General features: G+C 47.7%; 1 protein-coding gene across 1 annotated transcript; it reads right to left on the reverse strand.

Moving 5' to 3' along the window:
* Nucleotides 1–2,285: 2,285 nt before the first annotated feature.
* On the reverse strand, nucleotides 2,286–17,712 carry LOC135575481 (ral guanine nucleotide dissociation stimulator-like 1). Its single transcript, XM_065030637.1, has 17 exons — nucleotides 17,233–17,712; nucleotides 15,162–15,734; nucleotides 14,423–14,533; nucleotides 13,237–13,445; nucleotides 12,317–12,394; nucleotides 11,688–11,872; nucleotides 10,414–10,538; nucleotides 9,552–9,767; nucleotides 9,025–9,128; nucleotides 8,608–8,692; nucleotides 8,132–8,218; nucleotides 7,800–7,832; nucleotides 6,949–7,070; nucleotides 6,625–6,714; nucleotides 6,067–6,205; nucleotides 5,426–5,578; nucleotides 2,286–4,753 (listed from the first exon to the last, which is right to left on the reverse strand). Exons 1-17 carry the CDS (start codon nucleotides 17,266–17,268, stop codon nucleotides 4,586–4,588), a joined length of 2,514 nt encoding a protein of 837 aa, XP_064886709.1. The 5' UTR covers nucleotides 17,269–17,712; the 3' UTR covers nucleotides 2,286–4,585.
* Nucleotides 17,713–18,806: the final 1,094 nt, after the last annotated feature.

Raw genomic sequence — 18,806 nt, forward strand, 5'->3', positions numbered from 1 at the left:
GAGAAATCAAGGCTGAAATTTTTGGTCTGTCTCTTGCAAAAGGGAATTGGGAACCCACATGCCATCTAGTGGTCTCGGAGACTTGGGCACCCATCAGGACCTCTTAGGAAAATATTTGAAGCCAAGCTCCTGACATATTGATGGTCCTGTTATAGTGGAACTGTTTTTTTGTAAGCTGTGTTCGGTTTGGTAAACTGTGTCCAAGATTCGTACTTTATCTTTGAAGCTTTGCAGGTTGTGTTCAGGTTCTTATCTTAGTTTGAGAATAGAGAGCTGAAAGTTAGTCTTTATCTTATCTTGAAAGTGTAGGATGTGCACCCAAGAATCTCACATGATTTTATAATGAACATATGGATAGTGCGCATGTGCTGTGGCAAGAGGTGAAAAGGACACGAGTGAAGAAGACTACTTACTTCATCCTGAAGACAACCTGAACGACCCCCAGAGGACACTGCGCATGCTTAGAGTAGTTCCAAAGATGTCGTAATTGAAATTGTGAAATAGTTGTGGAATCTAATGAATATGCAACACATACATTGTAAAGCTAATGAATATGTACGTGACCAAATAGTATAAATGTAATGGAGGTCGAATCAGTTGTTGAAACCAGCTTTGGGTGCGAACCCCTGGTTTCCCAGCGCTGAAATAAAAGCACCGCATATAACTACATCCGTGGTTATGTGTTTCGTTTGCCAACAGTCCCACAAGAAGTCGTTGGCAGAGTTAGGGATATCATGTCTAAGCTTGATTTAGAATGTAAATCAGTAAGTTCATTTTTCTCCCAGTTTTTGAGCAAGACAAGTGCGGGAGTTTCATGAGTTGCGGCTCATCTCTGAACATCAGTGGCACTTCCCCCGTTGCGCCTGTGTCCGACTCGACACTTTCTATTTAAATGCTGTTAGGTGTTCTGTCTCTCAGAGCGCTGAGCACGGGTCGGCTCAAAGCTCTCAGCACCGACGTGCTGCCGGGTTACCGGGACCCGTGCTCCTCGCGGCCCCTCACCCGGGGAGAGGTCGGCTGCCTCCTCAGCCACTGCTGCACCTGGGAGGAGGTGAGGGGGGTGCGGGGCCCTGGGGAGGCTGCTGAGGGCAGGAGCAGTGGGAAGGCACACGGACAGTCCCAGGACCAATACAATACCGGTTTCTGGCAGTGCAGGATGGAACGGTTTTCCTTGGTTTGTAGGGGATCGCGTACAGGGGTTCTCCTGAACACGTTGCTCAGCTTTCTCAGCTCTGCTTTGCGTTTGCCGAGTGATTTTTATCAGAATGGTTTCACGATTGGTTTTGCAGACCATCCGATAGCCTGTTTGGAGTGAGTTACTCGGGTTCACGTGAGCTTGGTCTTGCCGAACGATTAAGATCTGGTTCGTAGATTTGTGTAGTGTAGATCATATGTGTTAATATATATATATGCCTATGTATCCCCTTGTTTATGTGCGCACACTTAGTGTGGTACATATAAATGATTAATTTTGGAGCATGGAGTAAAAATTATTCACCTTACAGTTTTCAGCAGGTTGATGACCTGAGTGCTCTGCGGGGCACGTCAGAAAGTGGAGCTTACTTCATGTTCTTCAACTTCGTCTGCAAAAACGTTCGTTTATCAGTTTCCTGTGCAGCGGGCTCGTGGCTCCGCTCGGGCAGGGCCGTCCCTGCGGAGCCTCTGGCGGGTTTGGCACCCGCAGCCCCAACGCGGAGCCGCCTCGTGTGGGGTCAGGCGTGAGGCTGTAGCTCTGGAGAACGAGACGCTGTCAGCAGAGCTGGACAGGGACGTTCGCTCGGCTGCTTCAGGAGCTGTTGTGTTCTCCTCTTAGTGTGGGGTTTGTCCTCTGCTGTGGAGCACGAGAGCGAAGCCCCCGGAGCCGCGGCTGGTGGAGACCCCGCAGTGAGGGGTGACAGACCCGGAGCCAGGAGCAGTTTCCCCAGGGCGAGCAGCAAGTCGAGCTGCTCACACCAAGGTCACAGGCAGGGTTGGTGCACATCACCGTTCCTAAGGCTGCCACCATAACCTGACAGCTCTCTCTGTGCTGTTAGGACAGGAGAAGCGCTGTTGTGCCCTCAGTATTCAATGTGGAATTCCTGGTGCGCAAATAGGTTGTATTTCTCTGAGGGAGATGGATTAAGGTGGTGTTGCTGTGTGCTGTCTCCCTGGGTAGTTTCAGTACAACCAGAAACCAAGAGGCAGCTTAAATTCGGGGAGACAATGGGGACGAGGTGGAAACTCTCAGACCGCGGTGAAGTCTCAGAGAGGAAAAGAGATTAACGCAGACACTGATGAGCGGGAAAAGCTGACATGTTTATTATAGAAACATTAAAGGTTATATAGAGAGTAAATGTTACAAAATGATCAAATATTTAAATACATTAACCTACTCCAGACACAAATTAGTGGGAGAGAGTTTATCTATTTATTATAGAAACATTAAATATCATACAAAGCTCAAACATGATATAAAGATCAAGCATTAAAACATACTAACTCCAGACAAGAATTGGTGGAAAAACGTTTGCATATTTATTATATAAATATTAAATATTAGATAAAGACTAAATAGAACGCAAAATCAAACATTAATGTATATATATTAACTCCAGACAAAAATGGGTGGAAAAAGTTCAAGTATTTATTACATAAATATTAAATAAAGATGATGTATTATATGAAGCTCAAATATTAATATCTATTAACTCCAGATCAAAAACTGGTGGAAAATAGTTTACATACTTCTATAGAAACATTAAACAATATGTAAAGATGAAACATGATATAAAGATCAAATATTAAAATATATTAACTCCAGACAAAAAATAGTGGAAAAACATTTACGTATTTATTCTAGAAATGTTACATATATATAAAGACTAAATATTACATAAGGATCGAATATTAAAATATTTTAGAGCCAGACAAGAATTGGTGGGAAAAAAGTTCACATATTTATTCTATAAATAAAGATTATGTATTATATAACAGCTCAAATCTTAACATATATTAACTCAAGAGATGAATTAGTGGAAAAAAGTGTACATACTTTTATAGAAACATTAATTAATATATAAAGATTAAATGTGATATAGAGATCAAATATTAAGATATATTAACTCCAGACAAAAATTAGTGGAAAAAAGTTTATATATTTATTATAGAAATGTTACATATATATAAAGACTAAATATTACATAAGGATCGAATATTAAAATATTTTAAAGCCAGACAAGAATTGGTGGGAAAAAGTTCAAGTATTTATTATATAAATATTAAATAAAGATGATGTATTATATAAAGCTCAATTATTAATATATATTAACTCCAGAAAAAAATGGTGGAAAAAAGTTTATATATTTATTTTATATATATATATATATATATATATACATATACATATATATATATATAATATGAAGCTCAAACACTATATACAGATCAAACATTAAAATATATTAACTCCAGACAAAAAGTGGTTGAAAAAAGTTGATATATTTATCATATAAATCTTAACTATTATACAAAGATCAAATATTATATAAAGATGAAATAATGTATCAACTCCAGACAAAAATTATTGGGGAAGGTCTATGTACATATTAAATAAAGATTAAATGTTAGTATATTAAATAAAAATATTAAATAAATATTAAATATTATATAAAGCTCAAATACGATCTAAAGATAAAACCTTTAAATATATGAACTCCAGAGTAAAACTCGTGGAAAAAAATGTTTATGTTCTTTTTATATAAATATTAAATACTATACAAATCTCAAATATTCTATACAGATCAAGTATTAAAATATATTAACTTCAGAAAAAAGTATTGGGGAAGGTCTATGTACATATTCAATAAAGATTACATATTAGTACATTAAATTAAAATAAATAAGAATATTAAATATTAATTATTATATAAAGATAAAACCTTTGAATACATAAACTCCAGACTAAAACTGGTAGAAAAGAGTTTATGTACTTATTCTACAAATATTAACTATTGTACAAAGCTCAAATATTCTATAAAGCTAAGCTATTTAAATATAGTCACTGCAAGCAGAAATTAGTGGAAAAAAGGTTATATAGTATTGAATGTTTCTACAGCAGTATGTAAAGATTAAATAGGATAAAAACATCAAGTGTTAAAATACATTAACTGCAGACAAAACTGGAAACAAGTTAATATACCTGTAACATAAATATTAAATAATATACAAAGCTTAAACATTATATACAGGTCACATATTAAAATGCATTAACTCCAGACTAAAACTGGGGGAAAAGAAGTTTACACACTTACACTATAAACAGTAAATCTACAAAGCTCAAAGACGATACAAAGCTCAACCATTAACGTCTATGAGGCGCAGGCTCCTCCTGTGCTGCAGCTTTTCTCCTCAGGATGAAATGGAAGTTGGCCTGGGTGTTCATGGCGTAGAACACGTTCGCCTTGGGTGGGATCGCCAGCTCTGCAAGAGAGGGAGCAGAGCCAGCGTCAGTTGGCGCACCACTCAGCCTCAGGGGTTTATTCTCACCGGCAGCTGTGACAACGTGTCCGTGGCGCTTCTGACGTCGCTTCGCGTGTCACTCTTGCCGTCAAAATGCAGCAGAACTGTTCGAGCAGCAGCAGCAGAGTTCTGCTTCCCCACCTTTGTCCTCGGAGATGATCTGTACCAGCTCGTAATCCTCAGCCGAGCCACACTGCAGGTTGTGCTTCTCCAGGGCTCTCTGGATGACAGCAGGAGCCTTCTCTTGGTTAGTCAGCTGCAAACAGAGTTGCAAGGAGTCGGTGACTAAGTCGTAGATTCGGCCAGATACTAAAACATGCTCTTTGTGACACCTGGTGGTTGATTTAGTTCAAGACAACAGACACTGTTCTAGAAACGCAGCAGCAAATCACAGCCTCTGCTCTCCAGAGCACCCACTTGGAGAGGTGAGACCTTGTTCTCAGCAGCCGTCGAATCCACAGCAAGAGCTGCCCCAGCTGCTGTTTGCAGACATCCATTAATCCACAGTCTCCTGTGCTAAACACTTTCTTTGATGTCCTGCAAAGATTCGGGGCCTTGTAGCTGGGTTTGCTGGGGAAGGGGCACCTTGTGTCACAGTCACACACCCCAGTGCTGAGCTGGACACACAACAGCCGGCGCTGGCAGAAGAGCAGGGGCAGCAAAGCCGGCACCTGCTCAGAGTGCTTCACTTGGCATTGCTGATCAAACACAAGCTTCAGTTTCAAGACCAGAAACCTTGAGAGATGCTCTTTGCAAACCTCTCTTTCATCCCCTGCTCCACATGTTTTGATTTCTAACATTTCTCATTTTCCCTGTCAAGGAGGTTTCATTAGTGAATAGGCGTTTCCAAAACTAAAAGCACCATATAAGTCACCTGGGGTGAAGACATCACCCACAGTAACAGCCTTTTGCTGTTCCCTCCACTCACCAGGATGCTCTTGTAGATGTTGCCACTGCTGTCCTCTTCTACGCTGGTCCGGATGACGCAGCTCTCTCCGTTCTGGTGGTTGTAAAGTGGCAGCACTGGAGGTGCTTCCTTAGCGGTAATGGGAGTCACAGAGTCGGGGCACTTCTTGGAGCACTTGTCATCAGACGGCAGCAAGGGGGGAGACGAGATCAAACACATTTATTACCATTTAATTGAAAAGATCCAAAAGCTAAAGACGACACTCTTCAGCACAACAGCCTTAACGAGGGCTTCAGCAACCCAGTTAAGGCAGCTTAGGTCAACAGAGCAGAGTCTGTAGGACAAAGCTCCCTGGGAACGGAAGCCAGCCCAGACAAGGCTTGGTCTGGGCAGTTCCTGGCAGGTCAAACCACAGGGCTGGCGAGCTCTGACCTCACCTGCTTCTCCCTTGCTCAGCTGCTCCGCCTGCCCCAGGATTAGGCTGGGCTGATGCAGATGAGCTTTCCCCCCAAAACTGCCTTTCCCAGAGCTCAGGGCCCTCCATTCCACTGCACGCAACGCTCTAGTCAAGACCCGCAGGCTTGGGCAAGCGCCTGGGGCCGCCGGCAGCGTCAGCAGCCTCGCACAGGCTGCTTGTGCTGAACACAGGGCCCAGGCCCTACCTTGTGCTGAGGCTCCTCAGCAGTGTCGGTGGGAGGGACGATGGTGACGGTGCTGTCCCCAGAGCTCCCACCTGGAGCAGGTTTGGGCTGCGCGTTGACGGGTGCGCTGTGGGCGCTCACCCCCAAGCCCAGGAACGGCCTAGGGGAGAAAAGAAAGCACAACAGAGCTGGGCTGAGCAAAGCTGGCACTTGCTTCAACAATCTGACCTGGTGGTGTGTTCTCCTAGCTCGAGTGGCCTATTGTTTGTGTGTGTAGATCAGATTACACTCTATCCTAATTTACTCTGTTTTGCTACAGCAGATTTGAATTGAATTTCTAAGCCAGCACTGAAATTGTTCCTTTGTCTGACACCTTAGGGTTATTTCTAATGTCTTTACTCAATAATCCTCATGACTACTTACGCCAATAGAAAGGGACAACAGAAATACGTATTTCTAGCTGGTGGTGCCTCCTTACAGCACTGCAGTGCTCTGGATCCCCAGCCAGGTTTGTCAGCTGGTGTTTGATTTATTCCAGTTCATATTCACGCACCAAACCCCCCTCCCCGTTGCACTCACAGGCTGAATCTCTTCAGCGCACTCTTCTGAGCTCTGCCCGATGCGATGCTCTTGTCAGCAGCTGCTTCAATTTCCCGTGAAAGATGGAAACTGCAGAACAGGCAATACCATTGTTAAATATCTCAGAGTGGCCATATTTGAGAAGCCCTGGGTCATTCCCACGTCCCAGAGGGCTGCATCCCCACAAGGAGGAGCGCAGCTCTGTGCGGGTGTATTTCCACTCTCCGGGAGCAGCTCCTGGCAGCGCAGAGCTCAAGGCTGAGAGAACCTGAACCTGCCTGCGGGGGAAGAAAAGCTGCTTCGCCAGCCGGGCTGAGACCCTACCTCTCCTCATCACTTAAATGCCGCTGCCTCCTAAACCACTGCAGGAATTTCTCATCTCGTGTCATGCAATAGCTGTTACATGAGGACTGCAAGAGCTTAATTTGGGCGATTACGTCAAATTCCTAAGAAAACAAATAATAAAATAGGAATTCTAAGTAGAAAAATAAAGCCAGTCTCGTTAATACACTAAACGCACGCAGCAACAGATCCGGGACAAACTGAGTTTGACCCGCAGGTCGGTTTCCGTTGGAGAAGTGACTATTTCAAGAACGTGCTGCTCTTCCCTCACTCCACTTGCACACACACTTGCCCAAAATAATTCTGTCCGAGATCCGGCGCGACTGCCGTGGACAGAGGAAACCCCGGCACCTTCGCTCCTACTGAGCTCTGACCAACAAGGCTCAGGCCGCAAGGAAACGCTGAGCCTTGATTTCTCAGTCCCAGGTACCTGCTTCGCTCTCTGCACCTTTTACCCACAACCATTTACTGCAGCACAAGGAACATGGTCACAAACTGTATCTTGTGGCCAGCACACAGAACACACGTGTAACGTGTTCCCGTGAACACCAAACGGGGGGAGTGTGCCCCAGACGTAAATCCCGTGGCAGCGAGTGCCCTGCAGCTCCTCTTCCCCTGCTGCCCGCGTCTAAAAGGAATTTCTCTTCGCGCGCTGCCCCTCACAGCCCGGCAGAGGTTCACAGCGTGCCGGGGATTGTTCCTTCCTCGCAGTCCTCAGTAACCTTAGCGGCTGCTGGATACGCCCGAGCAAAGACAACAGGCCTCGCCAAGAGAACGCTCCAGCAGAGAGCGTCAGGAGCTAACGATCACAGAACAGTCAACCTTCCACTCACCCTTCGCCGCTTCTCAAAGTTGATCAGGCCGCCCTGTTGAAGGACAGAGAAGGGATCAGAGGAGAAGAGCACAGGCTCGGTTGGAGTTGATCACAAACAGGATGAAGTAGCGACACCAAGGGAAAGGCCAGAGCTGCCCTGACCAAAGACTTTACAAAGACCTGTTTCCAGCTCTAGGATAAACCACAGCACTCGTGTCCCCGAGTCTATTTTTCAGATAGATTCCTCCATTTTTAAGAACTGCACTAGAACCCAGTGGAAGATACAGGACCAGACACAGTGTCTGGAAGGGAGGGAGGATATTTAGGATTCCAAAAATCGCCCCAAATTACCTCGAGATAGTCCTGAAGGGCTGTGTCCAGCATGACGAGGTCTGTGAGGAAGGTACCCAGGTAAGGTACCGTGCCCTGTGTGACTCCCTGCAAACGGGCAGAGCAATGGGGGATTAATTGACTGAAAATAATAATAATACTAATTAGAATGCCGGAATACTCCTGTGCTAGCAAACAAAATACAACTAGTCTGCTTCACCAAACAGTGCTCTTGTAAATGATGCTTTCATGACATCATCCTCAGTATCTTGGCCAGCGGTTCGTCTCTGTACAGAGCGGTATAAAGGCAAAGTGCTCATTCCTAACTCATCTGCGTCAAATCTCGCTGTGTGGCACCTCTCGCCCCAGCAGGAAAGCCCGGGATTTACAGACCCGTCTTCCCCAAAGCACCGCATACGGGAGTTCATTGGTTAGGAACAGGGCTGAGCTCGGCTTTGGGTGAGATCACAAGCCTGGCGACTCAAGCTCATTCCCACCTTCATCAGCAGCTCCCTGCTCGTCGCAAAGTTGTCGCAGTCGGAGAATATTTCTGAAAGATCTTCGAACATCAGCATTATGTCCCTGTACAGGAAAAGATTAAATCATTTAAGATGTTTGTAAGCACTCCGGATCAGATGGGGTCCTATTTTTTTCTCATGAATCGTTAGCAGTTGGGCACATAAAAGATAAAAGCACCAAAACACATCCCGTGACACGCTGCACATGTACCAGGAACCTTCCTGGGATCTTCTGGTGCTCCCAGGCCCTATTTGACACAAAGAAATGCCGCAGGGACGCTGACCCTGCTGAGGGCTCTCAATCGTGCTGCAGGTATGAGATTCTTGGAAGCAGGTGGATCAATGGGTACAAAGAAAGAGCACGGAGCTTTTTGCCTTTGTCTGGGGCAGCCTTACTTTGGAACGCAGGCCCAGGTCTTCTTCAGGCGATAAACAGAGGTGGACTGCAAGGCGGAAACAATGGCCTTCAAAGACGAAAAGCTGTTCAGGATCCTACATTGCTGTGAAAGGAGCGGTTAGAAACACGGGAGCATTAATCGTCAGCATCACCAATAGTCAGTGCTCTTCTGTCTGCCCCGTGTCCTGCTCGCTGCACATTCTCCCTGCTAAGCGGGCAGCTCCACAAAGACTGAGCCTCAAAAATATCACTCCCCGCTCCAGCCACCAAACACCTGATGACTTTGGCATTTCCATCTTGTTTTCCTCACTTTCGTCTATTTGTGGTGATGCTGCCCAAACTACAACAGCGAGGAGAGGAAGAGCAACGCTGCATGTGCTGTGACAGGGACAGTCAGCCAAACCCAGAGGGAACGAGAGCTCAGCTGCTCCCTGGCCTGGGCCCAACGCCAACAACCCCCCTCTCCCCTCCCAGCTCCACGGCACCCGCACAGGGAACGTTAAACAGTCGTGAACAAACGCTTTACACGTGCGATACGGATCCACTTCTCCAAGATCTTCGCTCGTTGCCGTGGCGTTAGTTCTCTGGTCTGTAGGACGGTGCTGACCACGCAGTTGGTGACGGCGTTGAACTGCGAGATGGTGGCTCTGATGCTCTGTGCCAGCTGTTTGTTCTCTTGCTTGTCCCTGCGGGACCAGATGCAGCCCAGGCAGTGGTGGGGCACAACGTTCTTGAAGAGTGTCTAGAGGGAAACAGAGGTGTCCAAGTCAGCCTGGATCGCTATTGCCCACAGCAAGAAATGCATGTTCACGGTACAAACTGGATCTGAATCTAATAGGGTATTAAAGGGGAAATATTGGTTTCCTCTTAGTTTAACATATACACTTTGGTATAACTCTTTAGGCCTGATGCCCTAAAAGAACTGTCAGCTAAACAGTCCTGGCAAAACAAGAGACACCTTTCTATCACATTACCAGGGGGAAAGATTTCTATATAATGATATTTTTGAAAGAACTTGATACAAAGAAACCAAATGGGAGCACTACAGTTAAAAGTACTTATACAGCTTCAGGTGAGGTAGCCTAAACTAGAGTCCAAATACACTATTTCTGAGGGGTCAAATATGAAACTTTGCAAAAGAGGCCACACAGTCTACATTCACACTGTAAGAAAAAGACAAACACCTTCAGAAGAACGGAAGGAAAAGCCCAATCAATGAAGCAAGTTTGGACAACCAAGCAGAGCTGTGCTCTGTGTCCCAGCAACAGAGCGGTTCTGGAACGCTAGACTTACATTGATCCAAGTTAAAAAACAAACAGACAAACAAACAATTAGAAGCCCAGAACTATTTTCCCGAGCATTTCAAGTAATACGTACGACCTACATACCGCGTCCATGTATGTCAGCTGTTCTGCCACCAGGTCTTCCTGGAACAATGAGAATTCTCCTGCACCGCTGATGTCCCGTTCCTCGTCGTCATCCAGGTTGCAGGGAGAAAGGCTGTGGAACGCGTCTGGCCAGCGTGGAAAACACGAGTCAGTGAATTTATACAGAACACAATTAATCAAAGCAGATATTTGAAAAATCACTACATCTAACAGCAGAACATGCAAAGGGACCTGCCCGCTGTAACGGCCTCACTGTGCTGCACATTTTAGTGAGAAAGATAAGGACCGGAAGATTAAATTGGCAAAGAGAAGGCAGAAGAAAAAGAAACAGGGAGAACTGAGCTGTTCAGGGTCTCTTAGCTGAGAAGTGCCTTAACCCCTTCACTAGCCATTCTTTGGGAAGAAAAAACCCACCAACCCCCCCAACAATTCCTTATTAACACTGCAGAATTTTGATAATCTACTTGTCAGCATTTACGCATTCTATAGCCTGAAAAACAGCTGAACTGCAAAGAGACAAGACTGCAATTATACCCCAAAATATTACGCTGAGAATGCCCTTCTGTCCAGATTTCAAGGGAAGAGGAGGAGAAGGGAGAGAGACCAGCTGGAAAGTGAAAACATGCTTTGCTAGTAGTACTGATGAGGAGAGAAAGTAATGCAAAATATACGAAACCAATCGTGGCTCCAGCAGCTGCAGGACAAGCACCCGGACGCCCTGGGCTGGACTCGGCAGTAAACCAGAGCTGGATTCAGGGCTGCAGGGCCTGGAACCAGGCCTAGGATCGCAGGCAGGCTCCTCTTCAGATGCCGGCCATGGACGAGGAGAGCGAGACCCTGCTGATCTCCCAGTTCTAGATGCTGCACAACGTGGGTGGCGCGGAAAACCTACCGAGCTGGTCACTTTGGGTCACCAGTTCTGGCCGCCCCTCCCGGCAAGTCCGCCCCTCTCACGGGATGTACACAATTGATCAGCGGCCTTGGCTGCCGCAGCACTAAGTCTAAACCTGGGCCTTTTCTGCACACCAGTCCTACCGTTATGCGCTCCAGAGCCAACGGGGTCTGAAAAACACGCAGCCAACGTGAGAATCATGCACATACAAGAACTCAGTCCCGCCACTAAAGCTGGAAGTTGATTCCAGTTCTCACTCACATACTACGTGAGCTCTTACGCCTTTTCGGCTCACGGCACCGGAAGCTTTGTGCCCTGGATAAGGGGACGCGTCAGGCTTGTCGCTGGGAGAACACCCAGACAGCAGAGAAAGGTACTTTACCATCATTCTCCAGTTCTTCCTTCTGGAACTGCTCCAGGAGGCTCTGCGCCCTCTTCTCCGGGTCAGAGCCGGGCATGTTCTTCTTCAGGTAACTCAGCACCTTCAGCAGACACACGTAGTCGGGCGGCTCTTGGAAATCCTCGGCACATTGGTCGAGCCAGGCTTGTAAAATCGATGCGATCGCACTGTGAGCAAGTTCAGAGAGAACACATGGGTTGGATGCAGCAGGTATTGATGCAATCCTATGCATCTGTACCTAATATAACAACAGGAACACTGAGCCGTTCATGCCCCATGTGAAGGCAGTATGGACACTTCTGTGAGCACAGAATTTAATTTGTTCTTTTTATGCAAGAAATATTATTAAGATAATACTTCATAGGAAAATAAAGGCTGCTTCTTCAATTACACCTTGAGAAACCAGCGCGGTCATTCAAATACATTAAAGATTTTCTCTGCGTTGTATTATTGGATGCGTTATGAGACAGCTGATACTCGGCCTTTACACAAGCTCCTTGAAGCACACAGGGCTGTGAATTGTCAAAGGAAACAACAGCTCTGCTGCCCACGTCCCGCTCCAGCACCGAACCCTGACTGGGGCTCGCTGGGCGCTGCAAAACCAAACTTACGTCCTGAGCACTGTGCTGGATTCGGGCGAACTCTGGTTTCCACATTCTTCAGAGCCCGAGGTCTCCAGGTTTCCGTATCTGAAAAAGTGAGATGGCTGTCTAGAGGAACCGCTACTGAGCAAAAGCAAAATCCCAAATAGCGTAGGCCATATACAATTGGCATGAACATATACATATTGGCATATTCATATACAATTGGCATGAAGACAAGGGCTTCATGCTGGACAATTCCACGGTGGCTGGGGACGCTGAGGCAGAGATGAAGGCTTTGCACATGTCCCCGTGCACTGCAAAGCAAACCCAGCCTAAACCAGGCAAACCCGTGGTGCCTCTGACAGGAGCGGCGCAGCCACAGCCACAGGGAGCTCAGCTGGGGACACTGAGCCCCCAGAGACCTGCGGGGAGAGCCCTGGCGGCAGCTGGAACAGCTCCTTTCCAACCACACCGTGCACCTCCTTACGCAGGGGTGACGAGGAGTTCATGGTGCATCTGAGTGTGAACATTTTAATGGCTGCTCAGAAAACACCACAAACCCATCAAACCGAGAACTGACTGCAAGACGGAAGAAGTAGGAATCTGTTCCAGGTGTGACTTTCCGGCCCACACGTATTCTGGTCTTTTTTTAAGGGAAAAGCTGTATTGATTTTCTGGTGTCGGTCCCAGTTTGGTTCCTTAGCGGTCAGACCACGCACACTTTCCCCACTCGGCGCTTAAGCTTTAATGAGAGCTGGGATGTGGGCAGCGTGCATTTACACAAGCTGTGTTTATGCTGAAATCCTGAAGTTTGCAGGATTCTTGACCTCTGTCCATCAGGTTATTAACTCCATGTCCACTAAAAGTAGGGGAAGAAATGCCTGTCAACATCCCCCTGTCGTGTATAATAAATGATGGCTCAGTTTCCATTCTGTCCCGGCTCTTACCTGTCCAGGAGCAGCTCCAGGACTGTGCTGGTGGAAGCAAAGGCCCTGTACGTTGAGAGGAAGATGTTAATGTATGTAAAATCATTATCTGCAAATGCCGTCGGAAGCGTCTCCACCAGCTTTTCCAAAGTTCCAGCTTTCAGGGCCCTGCTTTTGCACGTCTCGTGCGGGCTGACAGTGTGTTCTGCGGGTAACTGGTCCCCTTCAGCCTACAAGTGGAAACAAAGACAAAGCACAAAACTCAGACAGGAGCCAGAGCCCCGACACAGCTTGCACAATGAAACACAGATTCCATTCCACCTTTTCACAGGAATAGTCCATCTCCAGTTACTACACAATTTTGTCAGTTTTGGCTCTCCAAATACCAAATGCTGTATCAAATACTGGAGGACAATGAAGACATTTCTTATTTAAACAGGCAAGTGTTTCCAGTGCTTAAGCTGTAATCTCATGGTTGGCTTTTAAACTGACCATTCTCTCCTAACAGGGCCAACCATTCAAAAACCCCGGATGCTTTCTTAGCATCAAGAAGTTTAAGAAAGCTTTATTAGACTTCCTGCAGCATGAAAGATCTAAGTTCCTTCACTTACTGGTACCTCTACAAGAAGTTACAAGGCAAGATTTCAAGCTTCTCAGTACTTAAACGAATTGGTAATAAAGCCCAAGTCACTCAAAATGAACAAAAACTTTTGTATTCCTTTCAACACGGGTTCTATGATATTTTCAGTTAGAGCTGCATTTCTCTCAGACACATCCAATGATTTACCAGCCATGGCTTTTCAGCTGAACAGCCTCCAAATCACTCTACAAATGCAGCATGACTAAGAACTCTTCCCTTGAGAATATGACCAAGACCTGGCAAACTCCTTCTACGTACGAGGAACAACACCCCTGGAATGGGAGAAAATTCTAATATTTCTAATATTTCTCCTAGGAGAAACAGGAGGCAGAGATGGGAAATCTGCTACTCAAAGTCTCTATACTACCAACCTGGACACTACACCAAAGCAAGTTCTTACATTATTGCCTTTGATGCTGAAGAAAATGTAGAAACATGGCAACATAACATGAAAGTTCTCCCCACCTCCTGACCCTCTGGCTCAAACTGCCACAGCTGCACTGATTGCAATGAAGTGAGGACACTTGAATCAGCTGGGGACCTGGCCACCACGCCAGCTTTACTTACCCCGAGCCATCTTGCTCCTTCACTGGCAGGCTGCTGGATCTGCGCTCTTCTCAGGGTGTCACAGTCAACAGCGCCTTCTTGTGCTTCCTCAGCTCCATCCTCAGTTGTGCTCTGCCAGGAAAAGGGCAAAGAGAAACAAGTCAGAGAGAAAGGCACATGGTCCCTGCACAAGCGCAGGCTGCAGACACCAGCATGCCAACACCGGGATCTCAAAACACCTCAACAACACCCACTTAAGTCACCACTTTTTAGCTGCCTTTAGTTACCTGGGGTTTTTGGACTTTTAACTGAAAGCACAGAGGAGCTGAGAGCACAAATTACTGCACAAGCCCAGGAAAGAGGTAAGAACTAAACCAGAGAGTCCAGATCTCCTGAACCCCAGCACTAACAGCCGCTGCATTAACATGCTGATACACGTTGAGGAGTAAAGCACTAGAGAATTGAAAACAGACGTAACAATTAACTTCAGAAATACATATACTGGTCCCCTGCAACCACATAATGTTTCTTCTTCATACATACCACTTGAATAATTAAATTTCAGGGCTTTACTAACTACCACAGCCTTAAGCACAGCAACAACTCAATTAGAAAGGATTTGAGTGCAGTGCAACCAAATCCTGATTTGGGGAACCTGGGGTTTGGGGTTTTTGAGGGTTGCTTTTCTGTTTGTTTTTACCTCCTTTATGTCTAAAATATCTCCTAGTCAGATAGAACTGTCTGCACACCAGTGACTTGCCTCTTCAACGCTCTGTGGAACCTCCACATCTTCCCCAGGTTGGTTCCTCACATTCTTTTCCAGGCTCTGTGGAGTCTCCATGTCTTCTTCAGCTGGCTTGCTCGGAGTCTCCTCTGTGCACTCTGCAGTCTCCACGTGTTCCTCTCTTATCTTGCTTGGACTCTCCTCGTTGTGCTCTGGAGTCTCTGCGTCTTCCTGTGTTATCTTGCTTAGACTGTTCTCAATGCGCTCTGGAGTCTCTGCGTCTTCCTCTGCTGTCTTGCTTGTAGTCTCGTCATCTTCCTCTCTTGTCTTGCTTAGAGTGTGCTCAGTGCTCTCTGGACTCTCCTCAATGTGCTCTGGAGTCTCCACATCTTCCTCTCTTGTCTTGCTTAGAGTGTGCTCAGTGCGCTCTGGACTCTCCTCAATGCGCTCTGGACTCTCCACATCTTCCTTGGTTGGCTTGGTCAGAGTCTCTTCAAGGCTGTGCAGAGACTCCACATCTTCCTCGCGTGTCTTCCTCCTGGGTGTCCTCCTCCTTGGTCTCCTCCAACATCTCCAAACAGACAGATTCCGAAAGGAGAAGTTCCGAGCCTGTTAGAAAACAACGGAAAGGCAGTTTTGAATTGCAGATAGCAACACATTTACTTTTAATGTCCTTGCAAAAGTACCAGGACAAGATCATATGAACCCTGATCTTTAGGCACTATTACAATGCAAAAAATAGGTCGTATGACAGAATAATAGAATCATTTTGATTGGAAGAGATCATCGAGTGCAACCGTTAAGCCACCCCTGGCACTGCCCCGTGTCCCTCAGAACCTCATCTACGTGCCTTTTAAAACCCTCCAGGGATTGTGACTCCACCACTGCCCTGGGCAGCCTGTTCCAATGTTTAATAACCCTTTCACAGAATCACACAGTGTCAGGGGTTGGAAGGGCCCTGGAAAGCTCATCCAGTGCAATCCCCCCATGGAGCAGGAACACCCAGATGAGGTTACACAGGAAGGTGTCCAGGCGGGTTGGAATGTCTGCACAGAAGGAGACTCCACAACCTCCCTGGGCAGCCTGGGCCAGGCTCTGACACCCTCACTGGGAACAAGTTTCTTCTCATATTTTAGTGGAACCTCCTGTGTTCCAGTTTGCACCCATTACCCCTTGTCCTGTCCCTGGTTGTCACCGAGAAGAGCCTGGCTCCATCCTCCTGACACTCCCCCTTTCCATATTGATCCCCAGGAATGAGTCCCCCCTCAGTCTCCTCTTGTCCAGCTCCAGAGCCCCAGCTCCCTCAGCCTTTCCTCACACAGGAGATGCTCCACTCCCTCCAGCATCTTGGTGGCTGCGCTGGACTCTCTCCAGCAGTTCCCTGTCCTGCTGGAACTGAGGGGCCACAACTGGACACAATATTCCAGGTGTGGTCTCCCCAGGGCAGAGTAGAGGGGCAGGAGAACCTCTCTGACCTACTGACCACCCCCTTCTAACCCACCCCAGGGACCATTGGCCTTCCTGGCCACAAGGGCCCAGTGCTGGCTCATGGTCACCCTGCTGTCCCCAGGACCCCCAGGTCCCTTTCCCCTACGCTGCTCTCTAATAGGTCATTCCCCAACTTACACTGGAACCTGGGGTTGTTCCTGCCCACATTCAAGACTCTACACTTGCCCGTGTTCTATTTCATTCAATGTTTCCCTGCCCAACTCTCCAGCCTGTCCAGGGCTCTGATGGCAGCACAGCTTCCAGTGTCACCACTCCTCCCAGCTTGGTGTCACCAGCAAACTTGCTGACAGTCACTCTATTCCCTCGTCCAAATCGTTGATGAATATATTGAATAATACCGGCCCCAGTGCTGTCCCCTGAGGCACTGCACTAGATGATCCAGACCGCACTCCCTCCCATTTCTGGGAGGAAATGTTCCCAACAGCCAACCTGAGCCTCCCCCGGCACAGCTGGTGCCGTTTCCTCCCGTCCCGTCACTTGTCACTCGGCAGCAGTCACCAACACCCTTCTCTCGGCACTCGGAGCTGCCCCCCACCCCGGCCCCGTGTCCCCCGCAGCCCCGGGGGAGGGCGGGCGGCGGGGCCCGGCTCGCTCCTACCCGTCCGCAGCAGGGCCCGCAGCTGATCCCGCACATGGCGCTGTGTCCGCGTCCGCAGGCAGGGCTGCTGCCGGCTCCGCCAGCCCCGCACTCCCGCTCTCTCTCTCTCGCACCGACCGCTCGCCCCGACGGCAACGGCGGCAACGGCTCCGGCGGCACCGCGGCGCCCGGACGCGGCCTCGCGGCAGCACGTGCCGCCCGCAGCCGGCCAATCGCAGCTCGCCGCCGCTCCGGGCACGCCCCCTTGCCCCGCCCTCAGCCCGCCGGCGTGCCCTTCAGAAGCGGGACGTGTGCGGAGCGGGGGCGGCAGCGCGGTGCCGCTGTCCGTGTGGCAGGAGCAGCACGCGTGTCATACAGCTCTGGTTTCCCAGCCCTTCCTCTCCTGACCTGTCGTGATCCCACGGGAGCAGTTTCTCCATTCAACCGCCCTGGTGTTCCTCACGGTTCTCCCCGCTGGGGGCTGGAGAGGGAAGGGACAGACACGCTGCGGAGTTGTGTTTGACTTTGATTTCCCTAAGTAGAGCAGTAGCAATTTATTAAAAACTACTCGACACCACGGGTGGGGTTTTGGCTTTTTGTTGTTGTTGTTTTGTTTTGGGGTGTGTGGGGGGTTTTAGTTGATTTAGGAAATGAGTTATTAATAGTGTGAGAGCCCCATGTTGTGAGCCAGGTTTTGTGGGTTTGATCCCCACAAGAGGTCGAAGGGGAGCGACTCAGGGGAGTCCCCCTGACAGTCCCGTGGGGGGAGGGGTCATGTGAGAATTTTGGACCCCCCAACAGTCCCTTGGGGGGGATCATGCTAGAATTCTGGGATGAAGAGAAGTTCACCCAAGGAAAAAGCAAAGGATAAATGAACTCAAGGAGTGGACCCCCCAGTTTGTAAGAAAATCCTGGGGAGATACAAGAAAGAAACTAGAAAAACTCAGAGACATAAGGAGAAACAAAGAGTTGACTCATCCCTCATCCCATCTGTTGGGAGGGGACAGTTTATTTGGTGTCAGAAGTGGGATATTCTGTGAGAAGCGGTCTGGGGGGATAGGAGCCAGAGGCTCTAAAGGAGGACTGATCGGTGTGTGCCGGGTTCTCCGGCAGTAGGTCATGGCATCCCGGGTCAAGCCAGGCCTGGACTGCTCCCTGATGTTGAGTTTACTGAAAGATTATAAGGCGTGCCGGACTCCTGAGGGTCTTAGGTGGGCTTCTGGACGTTGGTCATCTCCAGATATTGTAACTGAGCAAATAAGGGACTTGGCAAAAGAAAGCAGATTTGAGATCTCTGCTGTTTTGGAAGCGGCATTGCTAGCTGTCCTGAAAGACGAGCAAACTGAGCAGGAGATCATTAAATCACTGTAGACAGATTTGCAAGCAGAATGGTTTGAACTTCAGCAAGCAGAGAGGGAATTAGCTGATAACAAATGAATCACAGAAAAACTTGCAGAACAGCCTGCAAGATGCCTTTTAGTACCAGCTTTTTTTCTTTGTGGGTATCTGTTTGAATGTGTGGCAGTTTCTTAAGTCTTTGCCTGTTGTATGGTAGAGTAAGATCACAGATTGACCCAAAATGTACATTTTGTGAT

This window comes from Columba livia, chromosome 15 (assembly GCF_036013475.1).
Source record: "Columba livia isolate bColLiv1 breed racing homer chromosome 15, bColLiv1.pat.W.v2, whole genome shotgun sequence".
Classification (NCBI taxonomy): Eukaryota; Metazoa; Chordata; class Aves; order Columbiformes; family Columbidae; genus Columba; species Columba livia.